This window comes from Leptopilina boulardi, unplaced genomic scaffold, assembly GCF_019393585.1.
Source record: "Leptopilina boulardi isolate dan_hultmark-lab unplaced genomic scaffold, ZJU_Lbou_2.1 LbouV2_40, whole genome shotgun sequence".
NCBI classification, from domain to species: Eukaryota; Metazoa; Arthropoda; class Insecta; order Hymenoptera; family Figitidae; genus Leptopilina; species Leptopilina boulardi.
The window spans coordinates 988217-1012373 of NW_026137974.1; the positions used below are offsets into that span (position 1 = coordinate 988217).

At 20.6% G+C, this 24157-nt stretch overlaps 4 protein-coding genes across 7 annotated transcripts; 2 read left to right on the forward strand and 2 right to left on the reverse strand.

Annotated features, from left to right (window-relative positions):
• Positions 1-300: 300 nt before the first annotated feature.
• Positions 301-5683, reverse strand: LOC127289258 (glucosamine-6-phosphate isomerase). 2 transcript variants are annotated; one of them, XM_051317083.1, is made up of 5 exons: positions 5561-5683; positions 4516-4696; positions 3848-4132; positions 1078-1436; positions 301-529 (listed from the first exon to the last, which is right to left on the reverse strand). In XM_051317083.1, exons 2-5 carry the CDS (start codon positions 4637-4639, stop codon positions 449-451), a joined length of 849 nt encoding a protein of 282 aa, XP_051173040.1. In that variant the 5' UTR covers positions 4640-4696; positions 5561-5683; the 3' UTR covers positions 301-448. The 2 variants fall into 2 exon arrangements, with proteins under 2 accessions (XP_051173040.1, XP_051173041.1); XM_051317084.1 differs by lacking the exon at positions 5561-5683 and adding an exon at positions 5366-5530.
• Positions 5684-5729: 46 nt separating this feature from the next.
• LOC127289256 (regulator of telomere elongation helicase 1 homolog) lies at positions 5730-17521 on the forward strand. The gene is made up of 13 exons (XM_051317078.1): positions 5730-5929; positions 6802-7243; positions 7493-7748; positions 9656-9913; positions 10074-10390; positions 10513-10719; positions 10811-10973; positions 11105-11362; positions 13403-13642; positions 13879-14415; positions 14523-14667; positions 14757-14844; positions 17237-17521. Exons 1-12 carry the CDS (start codon positions 5797-5799, stop codon positions 14828-14830), a joined length of 3030 nt encoding a protein of 1009 aa, XP_051173035.1. The 5' UTR covers positions 5730-5796; the 3' UTR covers positions 14831-14844; positions 17237-17521.
• On the reverse strand, positions 16952-22924 carry LOC127289257 (T-complex protein 11-like protein 1). 2 transcript variants are annotated; one of them, XM_051317081.1, is made up of 7 exons: positions 20615-20696; positions 19994-20107; positions 19253-19538; positions 18612-19130; positions 18084-18268; positions 17740-17906; positions 16952-17431 (listed from the first exon to the last, which is right to left on the reverse strand). In XM_051317081.1, the coding sequence occupies exons 1-7, from the start codon at positions 20623-20625 to the stop codon at positions 17199-17201; spliced, it is 1515 nt and encodes a 504-aa protein (XP_051173038.1). In that variant the 5' UTR covers positions 20626-20696; the 3' UTR covers positions 16952-17198. The 2 variants fall into 2 exon arrangements, with proteins under 2 accessions (XP_051173038.1, XP_051173039.1); XM_051317082.1 differs by lacking the exon at positions 20615-20696 and adding an exon at positions 22682-22924 and having other exon boundaries at positions 16954-17431.
• Positions 20814-24125, forward strand: LOC127289259 (uncharacterized). Of its 2 annotated transcripts, XM_051317086.1 has the most exons (4): positions 20814-20853; positions 23433-23485; positions 23683-23909; positions 23997-24125. In XM_051317086.1, exons 3-4 carry the CDS (start codon positions 23745-23747, stop codon positions 24057-24059), a joined length of 228 nt encoding a protein of 75 aa, XP_051173043.1. In that variant the 5' UTR covers positions 20814-20853; positions 23433-23485; positions 23683-23744; the 3' UTR covers positions 24060-24125. The 2 variants fall into 2 exon arrangements, with proteins under 2 accessions (XP_051173043.1, XP_051173042.1); XM_051317085.1 differs by lacking the exon at positions 20814-20853 and having other exon boundaries at positions 23190-23485.
• The last annotated feature ends 32 nt before the right edge of the window (positions 24126-24157 follow it).

The window sequence follows — 24157 nt, forward strand, 5'->3', positions numbered from 1 at the left end:
AATTCAATGGATTATTATCAGTTTCCGGAAATTAATAATAATTATCCTCACGTTTACACTGTTTAAATTTCCGTATTTATTTTTCTTCTTCTTTTTTTCCTCCGTTTTTCTTTATTATTTTTCTTTTTTTATTTTTTATGTAAGGAATTTTTCAAATTGGGAAAAAAATAATTTTTGTTTATTATTATTATTAAAAATAGCAAACTAAAAAAAATAAAAATTTATTTTCGTTATTCTACTGCAATTGAGGAATTGAATTTTTTTTTGTAAGGAACTTTTCTAGTTTGGAAAAGAAAAAAATTTTAATGTGAAAATTATTTTTTATTTATTATTATTATTATTATTATTAAAAATTGTATGCAATTAAATTGCAAAAAGATAAAAAAAATAGGTTATTTTTGTTTTTCTGAATCACTGTTATAATGAGGAATTATTTCAATTTTTTTTTTCAAATCTTTTCACTGCCCGATATAGAGCGACGTGTCAAGGGAGTTTCCTCGATTAGTTTCAAATGTACAGCGCTCAAAGCCTGAAAGTTGAAAATTTATAATTAGAAATATAATATATATTTCGCAATTTAGAGATAAAAAAAAATTTATCAATCTATCCAAGTCATTTTTTTTTTCCATATTTATTATTTTACTTCTTTTTTTTCCTATTTTTTATTTCTATATATTATTATTGTGTCAAAGTGATAAATTGGACAAAAAAATTTCGAAATTTTCTAGTAATATGATAATTAATCATTTTTTTTTCTTTTTTATGTTCACCTTCAAAAATTTGTTCCTTCGTCATAAATATTTTTCTGTTTTCTTTTTTTTTTCTATTAATTTTTCTAAATGTTTTTTAATAGTGAAATATTTTTTTTTTTTTCCTAATTTGGAGAAAAAAAATAATTTGTTTTTTGAAAATCCTTAAAGATATTTACAAATTTTTGTACAGAATTTATTACGAATTTTATTCGAGAATCGAAAAATAATAACTTAAAAAGTCTTTTATTTACCAATTTTGAAATTTAATTGTGAGAATTTAAAAAAGAAACGTAAAACAATGTTTTTTGCGTTTTTTTTTTTTTACCTTAAAATATTTAACTGTTTTAACGCGTAATTCCATGGTAGCGTCCTCATCGCAGAGAATAATTGTGCGTGGGTGTTGTTGAAATGCAGAAACTGTCCACATATGATTAACACCTTCTTCAATTGCTTTATAAAGCGCAAATGCTTTATGCGATCCAGTAATAAGAATCATAACTTCCTTTGCGTCCATTACAGTTCCAACTCCAACGGTTAATGCTTCATTTGGCACTTTATTAATATCATTATCAAAAAAACGTGCATTCGCCTCTAATGTATCTTGGGCAAGTGTTTTCACTCTTGTTCTCGATGCCAATGATGAACCCGGTTCATTGAATGCAATATGACCGTCTGGACCAATTCCTACAATTATTATTAATATTTTTTTATTTATTTATTTAATTAGGGAATATTTGGGAAAATTAAAAATTCGAATAATTTTGAAATTAAAATCAATTAAAAATTCAGATAATTTTAAAAATTGAAATTAATTAATAGTTGGACAAAAAAAAAATTCGGTTAATTTAAAATTTAAAACAACTAAAATTAGGGAAAATTGAAATTCGAATAATTTTGACACTAATATCAATGAAAAATTCTGATAATTTAAAAATTGAAATTAACTAAAATTTAAACAAACTAAATTCCGGACAATTTTAAATTTTAATCAATTAAAATTAGGGAAAATTGAAATTCGAATAATTTTGAAACTAAAATCAATGAAAAATTCTGATAATTTAAAAATTGAAATTAACTAAAATTTAAACAAACGGAATTCCGGACAATTAAAAATTTTAATCAATTAAAATTCGGATAATTTTGAAACTAAAATTAAAATTCAGATAATTTAAAACTGAAATTTATTAAAATTTGGAAAAACTAAAAATTCGGATAATTTAAAACTATTAAAATTTGGACAAATTGAAATTCGAATAATAAAAAAGTTAAATCAATTAAAAATTAAATAATTTGAAACTTAAATCAATTAAAATTTAGATTATATTTTAAATTTAGATAATTTTAAACTGAAATAAAATAAAATTTAGAAAAATTGAAATTCACATGATTTGAAATTAAAAATCATTAAAATTTTGGAAAAATTGAAACTTAAATTAATTAATAATTTTACAAATTGAAATTCAGATAATTTGAAAATTAAATCAATTGAAAATATTAAAAATTAAAATTCGAATATTTTGAAACTTAAATTAATTAAAATTTTGAACGAATTAAAATTTGAATAATTAAAAATTTTAATCAACTAAAATTTGGATAAATTGAAACTTAAATTAATTAAAAATTTTACAAATTGAAATTCACATAATTTGAAAATTAAAGCAATTAACAATTTTGCAATATTGAAATTCCATTAATTTGAAAATTAAAGTAATTAAAAATTTTACAAAATTGAAATTTCACTAATTTGAAATTCAAATCAATTAAATTTTGGACGAATTAAAATTCATGTAATAATTTAAAACGTTAAAATGAACGAAAAATTAAAGATTTTGTCATAGTTTTTAGTTTTGATGGTAAAAAAAAAAAAAAATTTAAGGCAATACTTAATCAAGTTTTAGAGATTTTTAACTAAAAATTTTTTTTTTTAATTAATAATTTTTGATATGAGTTAAAGTTTGAATTTTTAGAAATAATTGAATTTCAATTTTTTTTTTTGTTAATTTTCAGATAATAATTAAATTTTACAGAAGTAAAAATAATTTATTCAAATAATTTTCGATAATATTTTTTTAAAAGTAATTGAATTGTCAAAGATTTAAAATTTTGATTTTTGAAATTAATTGAACTTCAAGTGATTTTTAATTAAAATTTTTTTTGATGTTTTCTGTTAGTAAAAAATTTATTACAGAAATTGCCAACAAAAATACAATAATTTGAGAAAATTTTAAGCGAAAAATGGTTTTAGATAGTTGAATTTTCGAAGAATATTATAAAATAAAAAATAACATTAAAAAATAATTGAAATTTTTGCTAATAATTAAATTTCAAGTGTTTTTAAATTAAAAAAATTTTTGCTAAATTTTATTTGATAATTTTTTTTTTTAAATTATAAACAATTATAGAGTTATTATAGTCTAATAATCCAAGGCCTGTAATTTCTTTGCAAAAAGATAATTAATTTATTTTATTTAAATTGACGAAATAAATAATTATATTTAAAAAAAAAATTTGGCAAATTATATTCAAGATTATTAAATTTATTTTGAAGAATTCAATTTATTTCTAATAGTAATAAAAATTATTTTCAACATTCTAAAATTTATTTTATATTTCAATTATTTCTGATTATTCCAAAAAAAAAAAATTGCAAATATGCCAAATTATTCAGAATTGTTTAATTATCAAATAATTAAAAAAATTTTTTAAATATTAATTTTTAAATATATTTCAATATTATTCGTATAATATTTAATTATTTTCTAAATTATTCGAAAAAGTTGAAAATTTTTTCAAAATATTCAATTATTAAAAAATAGTTTTGAATTTATACATTTAAAAATAATAATAATTCAGTTTTATTAAAGTTATTATCCAATGGAAAATATTTTTAATTTTATTAAAAATTATTATTATTACTATTATTATTGTTGTTGTTGTTGTTGAAAATAATATTATTCAAAAAAATATACAATTCAATATATATTTTAATTAATAATTAAATATTTGTTAAATTTTCTCTGAAAAAAATTGGTTTTTTTTTCTTTTTTTTCTCTTTTTGGGAGAAAATTTAATAAAATTTTTTTTGTCTATCAAACCTCCAATGAAAAGTTCAACTCCTCCGGCTTCTTTGATTTTTCTTTCAAAATCTTCACATTCCTTGTTTAAATCAGGTGCATTACCATCGAGAACATGTGCATTTTTTGGATCAATATCAATGTGTTTAAAAAAATTATTAAACATATAATAATGATATGATTCTGGATGATCTCTTGGTAAATCAACATATTCATCCATATTAAATGTTTTTACATATTTAAATGAAAGTTTTCCCTCCTTGTAAAATTCAATGAGCTTTTTATACATTCCCAATGGAGTGCCACCTAAATAAAAAATAATTAAAATTTTATTTTCATTTTTTTTTGCATTAAATTAAATTATTTGAGATTAAAAAAAAATTTAATTTAATTTTTATTTTATTCAACACAAAAACAAAGTAATTATAAATTAATTATAATTTATTATGTAATATTAATTTTTTTCATTTATTAATAATAAATTATTATTAATTATAAATTATTTATAATTATAATTTTATTTATAATTATAATTATTGCAATTTATATAATATATTATAAATTTTATAATTATTTCTAAATTATATAATTTGTATCTAAATTATGTAGTTGAAAATTAGTTTATATTTAAAAAATAAATAAAAAAAAAAAAGATAATTATTTTAAAGTTACGTGAAAGTTAATCACACCTGTTGGCAGTCCAAGGACGAAATATTTATTCTCATTTGGTTGGAATTCCTTAATTTTTTTCATCACATATTTTGCTGACCATTCGGCAACATGATCAACGGTATCACAAATTACTAAACGCATTTTCGTAACAAAAAAATAATAATAAAAAAAAAAATTAAAATTGCACAAAAAATCCCACTGAAATTGAAAAATTTGATTATAATGTAAATTTTGCAATAAATTTACAAATATAATTAATTAATATAAAAAAAACGAATTTTTTATTGAGAAGAAAAAATAAAATTAATAATTATTATTATAAAAATTATTATTATAAAAATTATTATTATAAAAATTATTTAATAATTGAATCGTGAATTTCGAAAAGGGCTCAACTCTGAAAACCGTAAGTGTCATTTTCGCTATCGTTTGTTATGCGAAAATGACACTTACGTTTTTTCGAGTTGAGCCCTTTTCGAAATTCACGATTCAATTATTATTATAAAAATTATTATTGTTATTATTATAAAAATTATTTTTATTATTATTAATATTATTATTATTTTTAAAAAATCATGTAAAAAATATATTTAATTCTAAAAAAACAAAAAGAAACCGCAAATATTATAAATAATCTGTGAACTTTAGATAAAAAAAAAAAAAAAAAAGGCGACGACTTTTCTTATCACTCGATAGAAATTTCGTTTTATCTTTTTAAAAATATATTGAAATTTAATGACGATGATGAAAAATAAGTTTCAAGAGAAATTATTAATTAATATTTCGGTAAATTAATCTCAAAATACCCGAGATTTAAAATTAGTATACAGTTACAAAAAAAAAAAAAAAAAAAAAAAAACTTTCTACCTTCTTTTTATAGAAAAAACAGCCTAAATTTTCGAGGTCAATCACCTAGATTGAAGGTTATTGAACCAAAAATTTCATTAACCATATATCAATGTCTATAAAACTTGAATTAGAAATTTTAATTAAAAAAAAAAAAAAGAATTTTTCATTCTTATTTGTCTAGGAAAATTGGGGGAAAATATTTAGTTGACGTACCTGAATTAAATATAGACGAGAAAATAGTTTTTTTTTTATAGACACGCGGTTGGGCAGCGACTGATCAGCTGACTTTTACTAACCTCAACTGAATCTGACAACATAACCTCTCTTTAGACATTTATGTTTTTTAGCGCGGGAAAATAATACCTGTCATAACGTGTCTTTTTTTTTTTATCAAATGAATAAAGGAAATTTGGGTTTTTGTGATAAATTTATTGTTTGCGTTTTATAAAATGACGGAAATTAATATAAATGGCGTTAGTGTTACTTTTCCATTTAAACCTTATAAAGTTCAAGAAGATTATATGTCAAAAGTTTTGGAATGTCTTCAAAATGGAAAACACGGTGTTTTGGAGTCTCCAACTGGTGAGAATTAATAAAAAAACCAATTATTTTTTGCAATTATTTTATCTATATATTTTTATATACGAAATATTAAAAATAACGCTTGCGTAAAAATAAATCGTAAATACCGGCTTGATGATTGTTTTTAATTTTATGGTTTATAATATAATAAAATTTTATTTTATCGCTAAGAAAATGTAAAAACCAGTTATTTTTTTCTACAATTTTTTTTCATTTTTATGATTATTTAAATGATTTACAATTATTAGTATAGTTTATTTTTCATTTGGAAAATTTTTTTCAATTTGCGTTTCTAACCTCAAAATTTTGAATTTCTCGCTAACATTGCGAATATTCGGAATATTTATTTGTCTTTCGATTTTTAACATCGGAATTTAATATTTAATAGAAAATTAATTTATTTATTTTTAATAAATAATAAAATACCTAATTTTAATCGGAGTAATAAAAATTTTATTTCAAAAACGAATTATTTATTTAAAAAAAAGAAATATATTTTTACGTCTAAAAATTTATTTATTTTTTTTTTTTAATCAAAAATCCGAAAAAATACTGGGAAAATTATATAATTATAATTAATATTATAATAATTTATAATATAAATTGATAATATTTAATATATATATATATTTTTATAATATAATTAATAATTAAATAATTAAATAAAAAAATTGAATAAGAATAAAAACTTAAATAAATATTTAAATTAATAATAATATAATATAATTTTTTAAATAATTTTTATAATATAATAAATATACGGGCTTTGCCAGTACATTTTCAATAAATAAATAAATAATAATTTTAAACGAAAAATTGCAAAATTTGCAAATTTCTAATAATAATTTTTTTTTTTTCGATAATTAATTAAGGAACGGGAAAAACATTATGTTTACTGTGTTCATCATTGAGTTGGCTACTTGTACGTAAAGCACAGGCGCAAGCACAATCGTTAATTGGCGCTTATGAAAAATCGGATTTAAATAATTTTGCAAAAAAATTAACTGGCGAATTAGAAATTGCCAGTGGTTCAAATGAATTGCAAAAAGAAACAAATCAAACAACACCAACGTTTAGTTGGAATATGCCAAAAATTATTTATGCCTCAAGAACACATTCACAACTTTCGCAAGCAATGCAAGAATTAAAAAGAACTTCATATAAACATGTGAAAGTTGCGGTTCTTGGCTCGAGAGATCAACTTTGTATTCATCCCGAAGTATCGAAGGAGCAAAATTCATTTAATAAAATACAAATGTGCCAGGCAAAAGTCAAGGCAAGGACTTGCTTCTATTATAATAATGTCGAGGCTCGGTTGGTATTTTTTTTTTTTTCAAGATAAAAGAAAAATTAAATTTCTTTTTAATTTATTTGAAAAATATAATTTTAATTTCTTTTTTTATGTACGTTAAAAAAAATTTAATAATTAAAATTTATTTGAAAAATATATTTAATTTCTTTTTTTTATGTGCGTTAAATAAAAATTTAATAATTTTAATTTTTAAGTAGTAAACAATTTTTTTTTCGTAATTTATAAAATTTTTAATTGTATTTTATTTCCAGAAAAGACGATCCAATATTTCATGAGCAAATCTTGGATATTGAAGATTTAGTGAAAGCGGGACAAAAAGCGCGATGCTGTCCATATTTTTTGTCAAAAGAATTGAAACAACATGCGGATATTACATTTATGCCGTATAATTATTTATTGGATCCAAAAGCGCGACGAGCACAGGGAATTGAATTGCAAAATAATATAATTTTACTCGATGAGGCGCACAATGTGGAAAAAACATGCGAGGAAGCTGCTTCTTTGCAGGTGGAAAAAAAAAAATTTTTTATTTATTTTTTCAATTTTGTTATTATTTTCGTTTATTTATTTATTTTTTTTTAACTATTTTGGTTTACAGGCCTCGGATTATACTTTTTTCGACTTATTTTAATAAAATACGACTTTTTTTACATTTTTTTTTCTTACAAAATATTTAATAAATTGCGTCTTCTTTTAGTATATAATGCAAATTTTTTTTTATTTCAATTATTTAACAAATTTTTAACTAAATTTCTTCATGAAATTAATTATTTTTTTTTTTTTTAATAATTTTAATGAAATTCATCACAAATTCAATTATTTTAAAATTGTTTGTCGAATAAAAGAATTTATAAAATTCAATAATTGTTTGAAATTAAAAAAAAGAAAAACGATAATTATCAAAAAAAATTTAATTCAAAGAAATTTAATTAATTACAAAAATTTTCAATTATTTTTTAATGATTTTTATAATATTCTTCGAAAATTTTAATTCACTGAAAAGCATTTTTTTCAATTAAAAACTATTTTGAAATTCAATTTTTTTTTATGTGATTTCTAATAAATTTTTCATCAACAGAAATCACTAAAAATTTCTCTTATTATTATTATTATTGTCCGAAATTTAACAGAATATTTGGAAATTAAATTATTTCAAAAATTTCAATTTAAATGTTTCTAAAATTTTCCATCGAAAATTTTTTGAAATTTAATAATTTCAATTATAACTCTCCTGAAATTCAATTATTTTATTTTTATAATATTCTTCGAAAATTCAACTATCTGAATCCATTTTTTTCAATTAAAAATGGTTTTCAAAATTATTGTATTTTTATCCGCAATTTCTAATAAATTTTTTTTTTTTTTTAGTGAAATCATCAAAAAATTTTAATTAAAAATCACTTGAAATTCAATTAATTTCAAAAATAAAAATTTTAAATCTTTGACAATTCAATTACTTTTAATAAAATATTATCGAAAATTATTTGAATAAATTATTTTTACTTCTGTAAAATTTAATTATTATCTGTAAATTAACAACAACAAAAATTGAAATTTAATTATTTTTAAAAATTCAAACTTTAACTCATATCCAAAATTATTAATTAAAAAAAAATTTTTATTTAAAAATCTGTAAAACTTTTTTTTTTAAATAAAAAAAATCGACTTTTTTTTGACTTTTTTGGAATATAAATCGACTTTTTTTTGTGGTTTAAAGTCGATCCGAGGCCTGTGGTTTTTATTTTTATTAATGTATTTTTTATATCGCCGCATTTTTTAATTTTATTTATTAATTTTTTTTATTTGTTCTATATTTTATTTTTATAATTAATTTTTTATTTTATTTGTTTTGTATTTTATTATAATACAATTTATTGTTTAATTGCGTTATTATTTTAGTTTATTTGTTAATTTTTTGTTTCTATTTATTAATTTCTTTTTTATTTGGCAAATTTTTTTATTTTTTCAACTTTTTGTTTTATTTGTTCTTTATTTTATTTTATTTATTATTTCATTTCGAAAGTATTTTAGTTTATTATTTTGTTTTTTTTATTTATTAATTTCTTTTTTTTTGGAAATTTTTTTATTTTTATTAATTTCTTATTTTATTTCTACTGTGTAGATAAATTTATTTCTTCATTAATTATATTTTGTTCTTTATTTTAATTAATTTAATTTATTGTTTCAATTTTGTTATTATTTTACTTTATTTGTTCACTTTTTGATTTTTTTTATTTATTAATTTTTAAATTTTATTTATAAATTTCTTGTTTTATTTATTCTGTTTATAAATTTATTTCTTCAATTAATTATATTTTGTTGTGTATTTTATTTATTATCATTATTATTATTTATTATTATTAATAAATTATTTCTAATAAATTTATTTTTTTTATTTATTTACTATTTTTCAGATAAGCAGTACAGACGTTGCACTATGCATCGATGAAATAACATCAGTGATGAAAGATATGTCAAATGAATTAACAGAGGATGCATTCTCAGATTCTCCAAATGTTGTGGCAAAAGATTTTACAGCTGAGGATCTTTTTATTTTAAAAGCAATGTTTCTTGAATTAGAAAAGGCAATCGATGAAATTCAAATGGACAAAATTGACGAGGGTAAAACATTTCCCGGTGGTTATATTTTTGAACTTTTGGAAAAGGCCCAAGTGAGATTTGTTTTATTTTATGTTTTTTTGGAAAATTTTCTTTATTCATTTTCATTAAATTTCATTTATTTATCGGAACTTAAATTAGTTTAACAAAAATGATAGTTTTAATACAAAAAATAATAATAATTTATTAATTTCCGCCTCTTTTTGTTTTCAGCTTACGCAGGGAAAGGAACAATTTGTAATTGAAAAATTAGAGAAAATAATACAATATTTATCGACAACAAGTGCATCGCCATTTGCAAGAAAGGGAAATGCATTACAAAAATTTAATGATTTATTGAGAGTTGCATTTTCAGGCGGTGCTGCTGGTCATAAATTGCGTGAAAAAATAAAACAATGCTACAAAGTTTATGTACAAATGGAAGATCAACAAAAGAAAAATCATCGTAACAATGATGTTTGGGAGAAGAAGACAATTGTTAAAAGTGAAGGAAAATTAATAAGCTACTGGTGTTTTAGTCCTGGTTTTGGGTAGGTATTTTTTTTTTTTTTTAACAAAAAATTTTTAATCGTTTAATTGTTGAAAATTATTTTTTTTTGAAAAAAAGGAGGAAAATATTGAGAAAAATCTGTTTCTTCTTTTTTTTGAATAGAATGCAACAAATGGTTGATCAAGGAATTCGTTCGGTGATTTTAACAAGCGGAACACTTTCGCCATTGAAACCATTTATTTCTGAACTTGGAATACCAATTGGAGTTCAATTGGAAAATCCACATATTGTCACGGGTAAACAAGTTTGCGTTGGAATTCTTGCTCAAGGACCAGATTCTGAACCACTTAATTCATCGTACAATACGAGGTTTTCTATTTTTAATTAATTATTTATTTATTTATTTATAGTTGTAAATTTTTTCAATATATTTCATTATAGAAAAATTATTTACTTGCAGAAATAATCCAAAATATTTAGCTTCACTTGGACAAACGGTTTACAATTTTAGTGCCTTAATTCCAAATGGTTTACTTGTTTTTTTTCCCTCTTATCCTATTATGAAAAGATGTCAAGAGGAATGGCAAACATTGGGACTTTGGACGAAAATTGCCGAACGCAAGGTAAATTTTTTTCTAAATTTCTGATTCTCAGTTAAAATTTTAATTAAAAATATTTCTTTTTTATCGCTCTTTCTCTCTCTCTGTTTAATATTTAAATTGTTATTTTTAATGTTCAATATTTTTTTCTTTAGCCAATATTTGTTGAGCCTCAATCGAAAGATACGTTTGTAAATACAATGAATGAATATTATGAAAAAATTCGCGATCCATCGTGTAGGGGTGCAATATTTTTGGCCGTTTGTAGAGGAAAAGTGAGTGAGGGTTTGGATTTTGCCGATGCAAATGGACGAGCTGTTTTAATTACTGGTCTTCCATTTCCACCGTTAATGGATCCGCGTGTTATTTTGAAAAGAAAATATCTTGAAGAAAATAAATTAAAGGATCGAGAGGTAAAAATTTATTTATTTTATTAATTTAACTAGCAATATTAAACGCGCGCCAAATTGACTGTTTCATTATTTGTTATAGAGAAATTAAAAATTAATATTATCAATAATTATTTAAATTTATTAGAATATTATTCCATATTAAATGATAAAAATAAAAATTATATGTTTATAGGCCTCAGATTATTAATTATTAAATTATTAAATTTTAAATTCAAAGTCTTTTAAAATTCAATTATTTTCCAAATTTTCAATTTAAAATCAAATGAAATTCAATTATTACCCAAAATTTTCCATTCAAAATCAACTAAAATTCACTTATTTTCCAAATTTTCAATTTAAATTCAAATAAAATAAAATTATTTTCTAAAATTTCATTTCAAAATTAATTATCAAAAATCAACTAAAATTGAATTATTATTTAAAATTGTAATTGAAATTTAATTATTTTCCAAAATTTCAATTCAAAATCCAAGACAATTTAATTATTTTCCAAATTTTTAATTTAAAATCTTTTAAAATTCAATTATTTTCCAAATTTTCAATTTAAAATCACATAAAATTCAATTATTATCCGAAATTTTAATTTAAAATCAACTAAAATTCAAATATTTTCCATATTTATCTATTGAAAATTAACAAAAATTCAATTATTTTCCAAAATTTCAATTCCAAAATCAACTAAAATTCAATTATTTCCCAAAATTTTAATTCAAAATCCAAGAAAATTCAATTACCTTCCAAATTTTTAATTCAAAATCTTTTAAAATTCAATTATTTTCCTAGTTTTCAATTTAAAATGAAATAAAATTCTTCAATTATTTTCTAAAATTTCTATTCAAAATTAATTATCCAAATTTTCAATAAAAAATGAACTTAAATTAAATTATTATTCAAAATTACAATTAAAATTCAATTATTTCCCAATATTTCAATTCAAAATCAAAGAAAATTCAATTATTTTCAAAATTTTCAATTCAAAATCAACTAAAATTCAATTATTTTCTAAATTTAAAATCAAATAAAATTTAATTATTTTCTAAAATTTCAATTCAAAATTAATTATCAAAATTTTCAATAAAAAATCAACTAAAAATGAATTATTATCCAAAATTTTAATTGAAATTTAATTATTTTCCAAAATTTCAAATCAAAATTAAAGAAAATTTAATTATTCTAAAAAATGTGAATTCAAAATTAATTGAATTTTCAATAATTTGAATTTAAAAGCATTTAAAATTTAATTATTTCTAAAATTTTCCATCGAAAATTTGTTGAAATTTAATAATTTCAATTATAACTCTAAGGGAATTCAATTATTTTTAAATATTTTTATAATATTCTTTGAAAATTCAACTATATCTGAAACCATTTTTCAATTAAAAAATGATTATCATATTATTGTATTTTGTCTGTAATTTCTAATAAATTTTTTAGTGAAATCATATAAAATTTTAATTAAAATCACTTGAAGTTCAATTAATTTCTAAAATCTCAATTTTAAATCTTTTGAAAATTCAATTAAATTTAAAAAATGTTTTCCAACAAATTTTTTTGATAAATTATTTTTAGTTCTGTAAAATTTTATTATTGTTTGAAAATTAACAATATCTTTTGAAATTTAATTATTTTTAAAATTTTCAAGTTTAATTTGACACAAATTTGACACGTCATAAGATTACTATTCAAAAAACACGTGAAATCATAAAAGACCAACTTCAAGTTAGGACAGAAGGACAGACCAAGCATTTTATTATTATATAATTATATTTTGAAGAAAAATTGTAATTTTTTTTTATTCGTTCTATTACAATTATTAATAAATAATACTAATTATTTACTAAATAAATAATACTAAAATAATAATAATAAATAATACTAATTATTTATTAATAATTTATTATTTACAAAATTCTTTTTCTGTTTCTTTTTTTTGTTTTTCTTTTCTTTTTTCAATTCCAATGAATTTTCGGATACTTTTTTTTTATTTCTTTTCCAAATTTTCGAAAATGTGGCCTTTAAATATTTTTTTTTTTTTTGCAGAATTTAACCGGACAACAGTGGTATCAACTTGAAGCGTCAAGAGCCGTTAATCAAGCGATAGGACGAATTATTCGTCATAAGGACGATTATGGGGCGATAATTTTTTGCGATTGTCGATTCGATAGTGCACAATTTAAAGGACAATTGTCAGCTTGGATTCGGCCGCATATTAAAAAATTTTCAAATTTTGGCATGATGGTGAAAGAAATAAAAGAATTTTATCGTTACACGGAAAATGCAGTAAGTATGCGTTTTTTTAATCAATAATTTTCCTAATTAAAAATAAGTATTTTCGAAATAATTTTCTAAATAACAAATTTTTTTTGGAAAATTGTTTCGAAGTAATTTTCTTCCTTTTGTTCTTTTTTGTTACTTCTTTTTCAAAATAATTTTTAATAACCATTTATTATAATCTAATTTTTGGGAAAATTATTACGAAATAATTTCAAAAAAATTGAGATTTGTTTTTTTTCTAGTTACCGCAACCAAAAATGAAAAATAAAATCAACATGGACGACATATCATTGCCAGCGGTTCCAGCACGATTTAATCAAATAACCGTGGGTACAAAACGTAATAATAATAATCAAATTGAAAAAGCAAAAATAATTGACGAAGAAGAAACATTTGATCCCGCTATGTATGCGTGTAAATCAACTGAAACGTCAATTGTACCAAAAAGCAATAGTATTTTTAACGAAACAAAAGGTTCGATGATTAATTTTAATAATTGTAAATTAAATAATCCATTGGTGTCGTGTAATTTATTGAGTGATTTACCAACGCCTGTGATGGCAAAAAAACGAAAATTCGAAACAATGATAAAAAATTTTGAACCAATGGAACCTGAACCGTCGACATCGGGATTATCATCATTAAATTCAAAGAAATTACAACAAATGGAAAAATTTCCATCAAAAATTGAGGAGAATTTGGAAAATAATGATGTTAATACAGAGAAGAAAAGTCCCGCTGAACGAAAGAGGGAAATTGGAAAATTTTATTTAAAAACGGTGATGAAAAAAATTTTCTTTTATGAAAATTATTTCTTTAAAAAAAAAATTTTTTTTTTGATTTACATTTGATTTGTTAATTAACTCTTTTTTTCATTTTATTACAGGTCAAAGAATCATTGAGCACGGAAAATTATAAACTATTTGGCAAAATGATTCGCGATTATACGAATGAGGAAAATTTTCAAAAATTATTAAATACGTTAAAGATATTATTTTATCAGGATGAAAAATTGTTTCCCCTTTTTGTTGGTGAGTAATTTATATTAATTTTTCTTTTATTGGAAAATTATTTTATTTAATTTTTAAGTTAAAATTTGAAAAAAATCTTGTTTCTTTAGGATTTAGAAGTTTTGTGAAAAAACAACACGTTCAAATGTTCGATAATCAAGTGACGCTATTGCAACGGAAATGATACTCAAATTTTTCGTAAGTACTAAAAATAATTAAACACTTTTTTGTAATATTTTGACTTTATTCATTTTTTTTTTCAATAGAATTTAGTTAACATCATTTTTTATTATAATTTCTAAAGAATAGATTTTTAATATAATTCTATATTTTTTATAACATATATAATTTTTTCGTATTCAATCTAAAAACAAAAAAAGGATTTATTTTTCAGAAATTTTCTAAATTCGTTGAATTAAATCTGAATTTTTTTTTTACATGTTAATAAAAAAATGCCAAGTTTTGAGTAGAAGAATATTTGTTCTATTGGTAATATTTATGTATAATTGTATATCTATATATAGAGATAAGTAAAATGGAAAACGAGGGTCATTTTCAAAAGAAAATTTTTACCATCTTTGTAAAAAAGGAAAAAAATATCGCAGTAATTAAAAATTGGTAAATTATTATTTAAAAAATAATATTAATTGTAAATAATTAGTTTCGCACAATAATTTTTTAAGTATAATAAATAAAAAGTATTTTACAAAAAAAAAATTTTTAATTAACAAAAATAGTTTTATGATTCAATTATTTTTTTTTCGCCGGTATTTTTTTTTTTTACTTATATTTTCGATTGATTGTACAAGTTTTTTTTTTATTATCAATTATTAATAATTAATAATTAAATTTTTTTATCGATAATAATTATTAACTATTGTCAATAATTATTGTTAGATTATAATTAAATTATAATTAATAAATTATAGTTAAATCATAGTTAAATCATAGTTAAATGATAGTTAAATCATAGTTAAATCATAATTAAATTATAATGAAATCATAAGTAAATCATAATTAAATTAAAATTATAATCAATTTATAATCAATAATAATTTTATTATAATCTAATTGTTAGAAATAATTATAATTAAACGATAATCTAATAATTATTAGCAATAATTAAACTAATAACACTGTCCGACAATGATTTTGCCCCTCGGATAATTCCGGTCACTTTCGATAGATTTTTACACGCTGATTACGAATCTGCAAATAAAAATGCTCTAGTACGTCCAGTTTCTGAGAAAATTAGTGTTAAAAAGTCGAAAATGCGTGTTTTTGGCCATATTTGAATTTGAATAAAATAAAAACTAGAGGTGCTAGAATCTTGTTCTTGGGTTCAAATGAAAGCTTGAAACTTAAACAACAATTCCATGAAGGGAAAAATTAAAGGCATAATGATAAGGCTGTTAAAACTTATTTTTTCATTTGCGATTAATTTTGTCATTTTTCATAATCAACGAACACCGTGTATAACCTTAATAGTTTAAAACAAGTGACAAACAAGTGAATGAAACATCATTCGAATTTGAAAATTTTTCACGTGACTTTCAGGTTACTTATTATCTATTAATTTTTAAACTTACCTTCTTTAAACCATATTTAAATAAGATAATGTTCACTATACAGTTTTTTGAAGACTTCTGCAGAACGCTGGGCCGAATTGTTTTTATTAACAAAATACAGTAATAAATAATTAACTTTCAATTTTATGTTAAATGAAACTAATAAGATGTTAATTATATAAACTTTTTTAGGTGTATTGTGAAATTTTGTTATTTGTGATAATTATTTATTATTTATTAAAGTTTGTGTGTTTATACTCGTCACGATTGACGAAAATAGTTAATAGAAAATTAATTAGATAATAAGTAACCTGAAAGTCAACTGAAAAATTTTCAAATTCGAATGATGTTTCATTCACTTGCTTGTCACTTGTTTCAAAATGTTAGGGTTATATACAGTGTTCGTTGAATATGAAAAATGACAAAATTAATCGCAAATGAAAAAATAAGTTTTAACAGCCTTATCATTATGCCTTTAATTTTTCCCTTCATGGAATTGTTGTTTAAGTTTCAAGCTTTCATTTGAACCCAAGAACAAGATTCTAGCACCTCTTGTTTTTATTTTATTCAAATTCAAATATGGCCAAAAACACGCATTTTCGACTTTTTAACACTAATTTTCTCAGAAACTGGACGTGCTAGAGCATTTTTATTTGCAGATTCGTAATCAGCGTGTAAAAATCTATCGAAAGTGACCGGAATTATCCGAGGGGCAGAAAAAAAAATCATTTTTGTCGGACAGTGTAATAATTATTGACAATAATTGTTGATAAATCTAATAATTTATTCTATTCTATCCAGAAATTGATTGGAAAATATTTTTGAAAACTATTTCAAAAAATTTGTTTCTTTTCTTTATATATATAGTATAATATATATATTTTTATGCTTCTCTTTTTTCGATAAATTCTTTTTTTTTAACACAGCGCTTTTAATTTCTTTTTTTCTCCTTTTTTTTTTCTTATTCTATTGTCTATTTTTTTTCTATGTTTCCTCCATGGCAATGATTTTATTGTTCTCAGCGTGTTGAAGTGCCTCGGCGACAATATCTTGATAATAATCGCCAAAAACGCTACGATTGTGTGACACTAAAATGAGAAATTGTGCTGATATTGATGCCAATTCTTGTTGAAGTGACGAGAGTCCAGGTGGAATTTGCTGCGGTGCAGCCGATTGTGAGAGAATCAATTTTTCCAAAAATTGACGAATCCTCAGGTCTGTGAAATTTAGTTTTTTTATTATTTTTATATTGTAAATATGTGTGTGTAAAAATTATTATTAATATATCAATTTATTTTGAAAAAGAATTTTCAAATTTTTTTGAAAATAATATCTATTTAAATATTTTTTTCGAATAATTTTAAACAATTTTTTAAATTAATTTTTAAAAATGTAATTTTTGTTTTGAAAAGCAAATTGTAATTATTTTTTTTAATTTAAAATTTAATATATTTTATCAATTTAAAAATGATTTTTAGAATTTTTGGAAATTGTACATTTTTTTTAATTTTTTTTTTTTACTTACTGACGAGATAACGAATTTTGTGTTCGGGATTAACGAGATCCAAAATTTGTCCATCGAGAATTGTTTCAATTTCCGATGGCATTGGCGGTGCACCAATTTCCTCGAGAGTTGCTTTTAAATCCGCTTTCACTTGCACCAAAACATTTGGCATCACAGTTTCCAAATCTCTGAAAATTTTTTTTTTTTCTTTTTAAAGGTGAAATTATTTAACATAAAATAGTTTTTTAAATAGCAAATTTATCTTTTTTTTTGTTCAAATTATAAATAATTATTAAAAAATTATTTATTTGCAAATAATTAGTATTAATAAATTATTTTTTTTTATAAATTTCATAATCACTGACTTGTTGGAATGCACAGATTCCAAAATAACATTAAGATGATCCTTGATTTTCATCTTAAAACTCGATACCCCTTGAATTGCTGGACCCGCGATATTATTCACTAACAAAAGCACCGAACTAATAATACTCATTCGATTTGTTTTATCTCGCAATTCCAAAAGTCTTCCCTGATCCAGCATCAATGTCTAAATAATAATTTATTAATTAATTTTTGAATTCTATTAATAAGAAAGAAATGAAAATCATTTCTTAATTTTATTTTTCAATTGAAAATTACTTCAATTTCTAATAGAAAAATTTGTATCTAAATTTGCAAATCAATTTTCTTTTTACAAATAAAAATAATTTCCATGAGTATATTTTTTTTTTAATTAAAATAATAAATACAATTTTTTTTCCAAAAGGGAATTTTTTTGGATTAAAAATAAAAATTTTTGTTTCTTTCAACTAAAAATACTTTTAATTGAAAACAAAAATTAATTTTCTTTCTTTCTCTTTCAATGTAAAAATTAAAATTTTTTTATATACCTCGGCATTTGGTGTAAAATCAAATTGCAAAAGATCCAAATATGCTTCAGCCAATAAACAATGTGTTATTTGTTTTATTGTATTTGAATCATTTAATGCTGTGGCAATTTTTTTCTCATCTAAATGCAACAATAACCATTTACGTGTATAATTTAAACCATCTGTTTGTACTTTTAAAAATTCGGCAAATTTCATTTTTTCATATTCAATACTCGATGCAATAATATTTGGTCTCATCATTGTTATTGTAAAATTTGCCAAATCTAATTTCATTAATTGTAAAATTTCCATTATACCACGAAATGTATCAACAACATTTGTTAATTCATGTAATTCTTTAATTTTTTCATCTCTCACCGGTGCACATACTTTACTCATTATATTCATAACATAATGTGCATAATGTTGAAAATCTAATACACCATTTTCGGCTTGTTGTTTTATTAAATCAACATCCAATACTTCATTAATATTGTCGCGTATTTTTTTATGATGCGGCAATACTAATTCGTCTAGTGTCTAAAAATTTGGAGAAAAGGAATTAAATTTTAAAAAAAAATAGTTTTCTTTTGTAAAAAAATTTTTTCTTTTATATTAATTAAATTTGGAAAATTATTGATTTTGTGAGAAAAAAGACGAACCTCTTTTATTTCTTTTAATAGAATCAATGCCTGTGTATAATTTGGTGGCTCCTCGGCAAGTTGTTCCTCCAATAATGTCCAAAATGCTTTGTGTATAATTTCCTTAACTTGTTTGTGTAATGCATTATCGTCGGATTCTAATTTTTCAAGTTTAAAATTTTTATCAACCGCTATTTCATGGGCGAGCGCCATATTTTTTAATCCATTTGTCGCCTTCATTATTTCCTCAAGTGAAACAAATTTTGGCGGCGATGCACCAGTTATGCCCATCATAAAATTTTGCGCCCTTTAATTAAAAAAAAAAATTAATTTAATAATAATTAATAAATAATTAATAATATTTAATAATATAATAATATAATAATAATAATAATAATAATAATAATAAATACAATAATAATAATAATATATTAACCCTTTAATATATTAAAATTAAAAAAAAAAAATTAATTTGATGCCAAAAAATAATGAAAATTTTTATTATTGAAATTTCAATTATGTAGTTAATTTTCTTGATTTATTTTAAATTATTAAAATTTCATTTATTTATTAAATTTTTCAATTTTTATTTATTTATTAAATTATTTAATATTTGTTTTTTTTTTTTTATTATTTATTAATATTTAATATTTTTTTTCCATTTTTTTTACTATTCGGTTTTTTTCAACTTCTCTATTATTATTGAAAATAAATTTAATACTAAAAAAAAAAAAAATTGGGAAAAAAAAATTAAATTCTCACCTTTTTAGATTCTCGTCATCACTTTCCGTCGAAACTTGTGACGAATATTCCATTGAGGATCCAGCCTCATTTGAATTAATTTTCTGGTCATCTTCACCGTTCATTTTATGATTGCTAAAATAATTGCAAAATTTTTATTTTTTTTATTTTTTATTTCTAAACAAAATTTAATTTTTATTCAACATTTTATTTGTTAATTAATTTTGTTGGTATTTAATTTTTTTTTACATTTATATTTAATATTAAAGTAATTGTTGAATAGTTTTTTTAAAAATATAATTTATTTACTAATTTTTTAAATATTTAAATATTTTTTTAAACGAAATAAAATTTTCCTTTTCTATTTTTGATAATAAATAAATATTTAAAAAATAATATTAGAACTTTTTATTATAATAATTTTTAAAAAAACAGTAATTTTAACTTAATTAAAATTATTAATTTTAAAATTAATTGAAAATTGAAAAAAAAATAATTTTTTGACTTCAAAAAAAAAAAAAAATTTGATGATAAAAATCGACCTCAATTTAGCGGTTATTTTTGAAAACCCGCGAAATTACGAAATATTGAAACCTAGTTTACTAAAAAAATTTTAATTATAAAAAAAATTTATTTATTTACCTGGCGGGCATGTTTTTTTTTTATGTAAAAAAAATAAATAAAAACACAAATTTAGTGAATAAGCATATTATGTCCACTCGGGAAGATTTACCAGTTGCGACTAATATATAAAATAACTTTTTCTTGATGCAAAAGAGAAGGAGGTCAAACGCCTGCTATAAAAAGAACACCCACAAGAGTGAGACACTATTCTCATATGTTAAAAAGCAGTGCTCTCTTGAAAGACCGTGAAACACGTGGTCAGTAGTGAACTTGCTTTTACCAAATTAGTGTAGAATTTTTTTTTTATGGACAAAACAACCTGTTTCTGAATCAGCATTAGCCATGAATCTTTTTTTTTTTTTTTCTGTTCCGAGAATTCTACGCACTTCCTCGATGCATCTTTTCTGCATTTAATTCCTTTGTTTCAATTTCCGATTTAATTTTTTTTCATTTTAATTCTCTAGATATTAATTTTTATTTTTAAATAATTTTTTCCAATTTTGGAAATTTATTTTTTACAATTGAAATTTTTTTAATTTTTAATAATTCAGAAATTCGGTTTTTGGGAAATAAAAAAAATTAATTAACTTATTAATAATCAATTCTCTAGAAATTAATTTTTATTTTTAAATAATTTTTTCCAATTTTGGAAATTTATTTCTTACAATTCAAATTTTTTTAAATGTGTAATTCAGAAATTCGGTTTTTGGGAAATAAAAAAAAAAATTAATAATTAATTAATTAACTTTTATTGCGCGTTTATAGTGAAAGTATAATTTTTTTTCTTTTTAATTTTCTAGTTATTAATTTTTATTGTTAAATAATTTTTTCCAATTTTGGAAATTTATTTCTTACAATTGAAATTTTTTAAAATTTTTAATTCAGAAATTCGATTTTTGGGAAATAAAAAAATTAATAATTAAATAATTAATTTAATTTTGCGCGTTTATAGTGAAAGTATAATTTTTTTTTCTTTTCAATTCTCTAGAAATTAATTTTTATTTTTAAATAATTTTTTCCAATTTTGAAAATTTATTTCTTACAATTCAAATTTTTTTAATTTTTAATAATTCAGAAATTCGGTTTTTGGGAAATAAAAAAATTACTAATTAATTAATTAATTTAATTTTGCGCGTTTATAGTGAAAGTATAATTTTTTTTTCTTTTTAATTCTCTAGAAATTAATTTTTATTCTTAAATAATTTTTTCCAATTTTGGAAATTATTTCTTACAATTTAATTTGTAATAATTCCGAAATTCGGTTTTTGGGAAATAAAAAAAAATTAATAATAGGCAAAAATTATTATATTTATAAATATTTAAAATATTTTTTTTATATTCGTATTAATAAATACAAATTCATTTATTTTATTTGAAAATAAATTAATTTTATTAAATAAATTTTATTTTATTCTTATTTAATAAATAAAATTTTATTTCTAATTTATTTCTAAATAAATAAATAAATATTTATTTATTTATTTTTTAATATTATTAATAAATTAAATATTAATATTATATAAAAATTTGTTTCTATAAAAAAAAAATAGAAAATAAAAATAAAAAAAATTCACTATTATTTACAATAATAATTTTATTTTGCTCCAATTTGGATAAATTTCTTGTTGACATTCAACTTTTTTTTTTCTCGCGAAAACAGAAACCGTATAAAAACTAGTATATATATATAATAACTCAATTTAAAATAATTTTTTTTTCCTCCACTAATTAAATAATTTGAAAAATAATTTCAAACGAAAAATGAATTTTTTTTTAAAAATTCGAAATTAGTACAAAACGAAATAAATCGATTTTTTCTTTTGTTTACAAACAAAACTTGCGCATTGTTGACAAATAAAAAGAAAAATGTCAGCTGTTGTGTCATTTTTCAAAGTAGTGACGATTTTATATTCAATGAAAAAAAAATTAGGACCAAAAATATAGTTATATGAAAATAAAAAAAAAAGTAATGCAATACAATTAAAAAATTACGAATATTTAAGAATATTTAAACAAAATTTCAAAGATTTATTTATATGCGTATTATTATAGAAGGAAATATATAGAAGAAAAAATAAACATTACCTTTTGTTGCGCGATTCACGAAAATAACCTTTATTCGATGTTCAATAAAATGGGAATTCATTTACCATGGGAATTAAATTAATGTCACTTGAAATTTTTTGATAATAAAAATCCGAAAAATTGTCTATTTAATTTAATTAAATCATTGAATTAATGTTTATTTTGGAGAATAATCACAAGAAATTTTTTTTTTTTTGGAACATAATGTTTACAATGAACTGTCAATTTAACGAATGAAGTTGGTTTATTGTGAAATCTCTTCCATCAGGAACGAAATTCACTTCCTGAGAGCCTTGAACTTTCGTTACTTTCATTTTTTAGAATAATTAGAGGAAAAAGTAGAAAGTAATCATAAAACTAATTATTGCATTTTTGTTATACATTAAAAATGGTTTTAAAAAAACATTTTCGCTTAACATAACCTAAAAAGCTAAATCATATTAATTTTAATGTTTTTTTAATTGTTTTTTTATTATTATTATTATTATTATTATTTATTATAATCAATTATCGATAGAAATTGCAAAGAAAATAATTTATTGCGAAAAAGGAATATTATATCGAAAACTCGATTGCCTTGAATTTATAAATGAAGGTTATTTTTGCGCACTCAATTTTTTTTTTAAAAAAAAAAAGAAAATCGAATTCTTTTGATGGAAAAGTAAACAATAAATAATTCCGAAAAATTTTTGCGAAAAAAGGCTTTTATTTAAAAAAAAAAACAAATAATTTCGATTTTCAAAATGTTAAGGGCTGCTACGTTCCTGAACAGTCGCGGGCTTTTTTCCCGTTGTTTAAATCCAGGTAAGTAAAAAATAAATTTTTTTTTTCTAAAAACAAAAATTCTAATATTCTAACCTCTTTTTTTAAATAAGAAATAATTTAACAAGAATTTGATAAAAAAAAGAAACTATTATACTTCCCCCCCCCCTTAATTATTTTTTTAAATTAAAAAATTTTTTTTTAATTAAAAATTTTTTTTTTGGAATCTTTAAATATAGTTGTAAATACGCATGTAATTGTGACATCGCAACATTCAAAAAAATTGAGATATTTTAAAAAAATGAGCACTGATTGCGAGGAGCCCTATTGCATCAATGAACCATGTTTAATGGACTACGGCCCTGATTTTATTGGCAACTGGCAAGATGTTTATAATGAAAATAATAAAAAAGCCAATAGAGAACTTTTATTGGGAATACTTTCCGTTATATTCGCTCTACTTATTGTAGGTTTCCTTTTTTTTTAATTATTACATTTTTTTTTTTTCGAAAAAGAAAAATATTATAAGTTCTTTTTTTTCGTAAATTTTTAGATTAATCACAATGGAATGGTGAAAGGTTATTATTCTCCATTATTCGATTCAGGCTCTTGGTGATAATATATAATTATAATAATATATAAATTATAAAAAAATAAATAATGTTGAAATTTAAAAAAAAAATTTGTTACAAAATATTTCAAAATTTTCCCGCT

Excerpts from the sequence above, each read along its gene's own strand:
- LOC127289258 (XM_051317083.1), bottom strand. The coding sequence starts at position 4,639 with ATGCGTTTAGTAATTTGTGATACCGTTGATCATGTTGCCGAATGGTCA. Across the intron at positions 4,133-4,515 it reads CGTCCTTGGACTGCCAACAG|GTGGCACTCCATTGGGAATG; the intron begins GTGTGATTAACT and ends TTTTTTATTTAG. Across the intron at positions 530-1,077 it reads AAACAGTTAAATATTTTAAG|GCTTTGAGCGCTGTACATTT; the intron begins GTAAAAAAAAAA and ends TTCAACTTTCAG.
- LOC127289256 (XM_051317078.1), top strand. The coding sequence starts at position 5,797 with ATGACGGAAATTAATATAAATGGCGTTAGTGTTACTTTTCCATTTAAA. Across the intron at positions 7,749-9,655 it reads AGGAAGCTGCTTCTTTGCAG|ATAAGCAGTACAGACGTTGC; the intron begins GTGGAAAAAAAA and ends ACTATTTTTCAG. Across the intron at positions 13,643-13,878 it reads ATCGTTACACGGAAAATGCA|TTACCGCAACCAAAAATGAA; the intron begins GTAAGTATGCGT and ends TTTTTTTTCTAG.
- LOC127289257 (XM_051317081.1), bottom strand. Across the intron at positions 19,539-19,993 it reads GATGACGAGAATCTAAAAAG|GGCGCAAAATTTTATGATGG; the intron begins GTGAGAATTTAA and ends TTTTAATTAAAG. Across the intron at positions 18,269-18,611 it reads ATTTTACACCAAATGCCGAG|ACATTGATGCTGGATCAGGG; the intron begins GTATATAAAAAA and ends ATTATTATTTAG.
- LOC127289259 (XM_051317085.1), top strand. The coding sequence starts at position 23,425 with ATGTTAAGGGCTGCTACGTTCCTGAACAGTCGCGGGCTTTTTTCCCGT. Across the intron at positions 23,486-23,682 it reads TTCCCGTTGTTTAAATCCAG|TTGTAAATACGCATGTAATT; the intron begins GTAAGTAAAAAA and ends CTTTAAATATAG. Across the intron at positions 23,910-23,996 it reads TTATATTCGCTCTACTTATT|ATTAATCACAATGGAATGGT; the intron begins GTAGGTTTCCTT and ends GTAAATTTTTAG.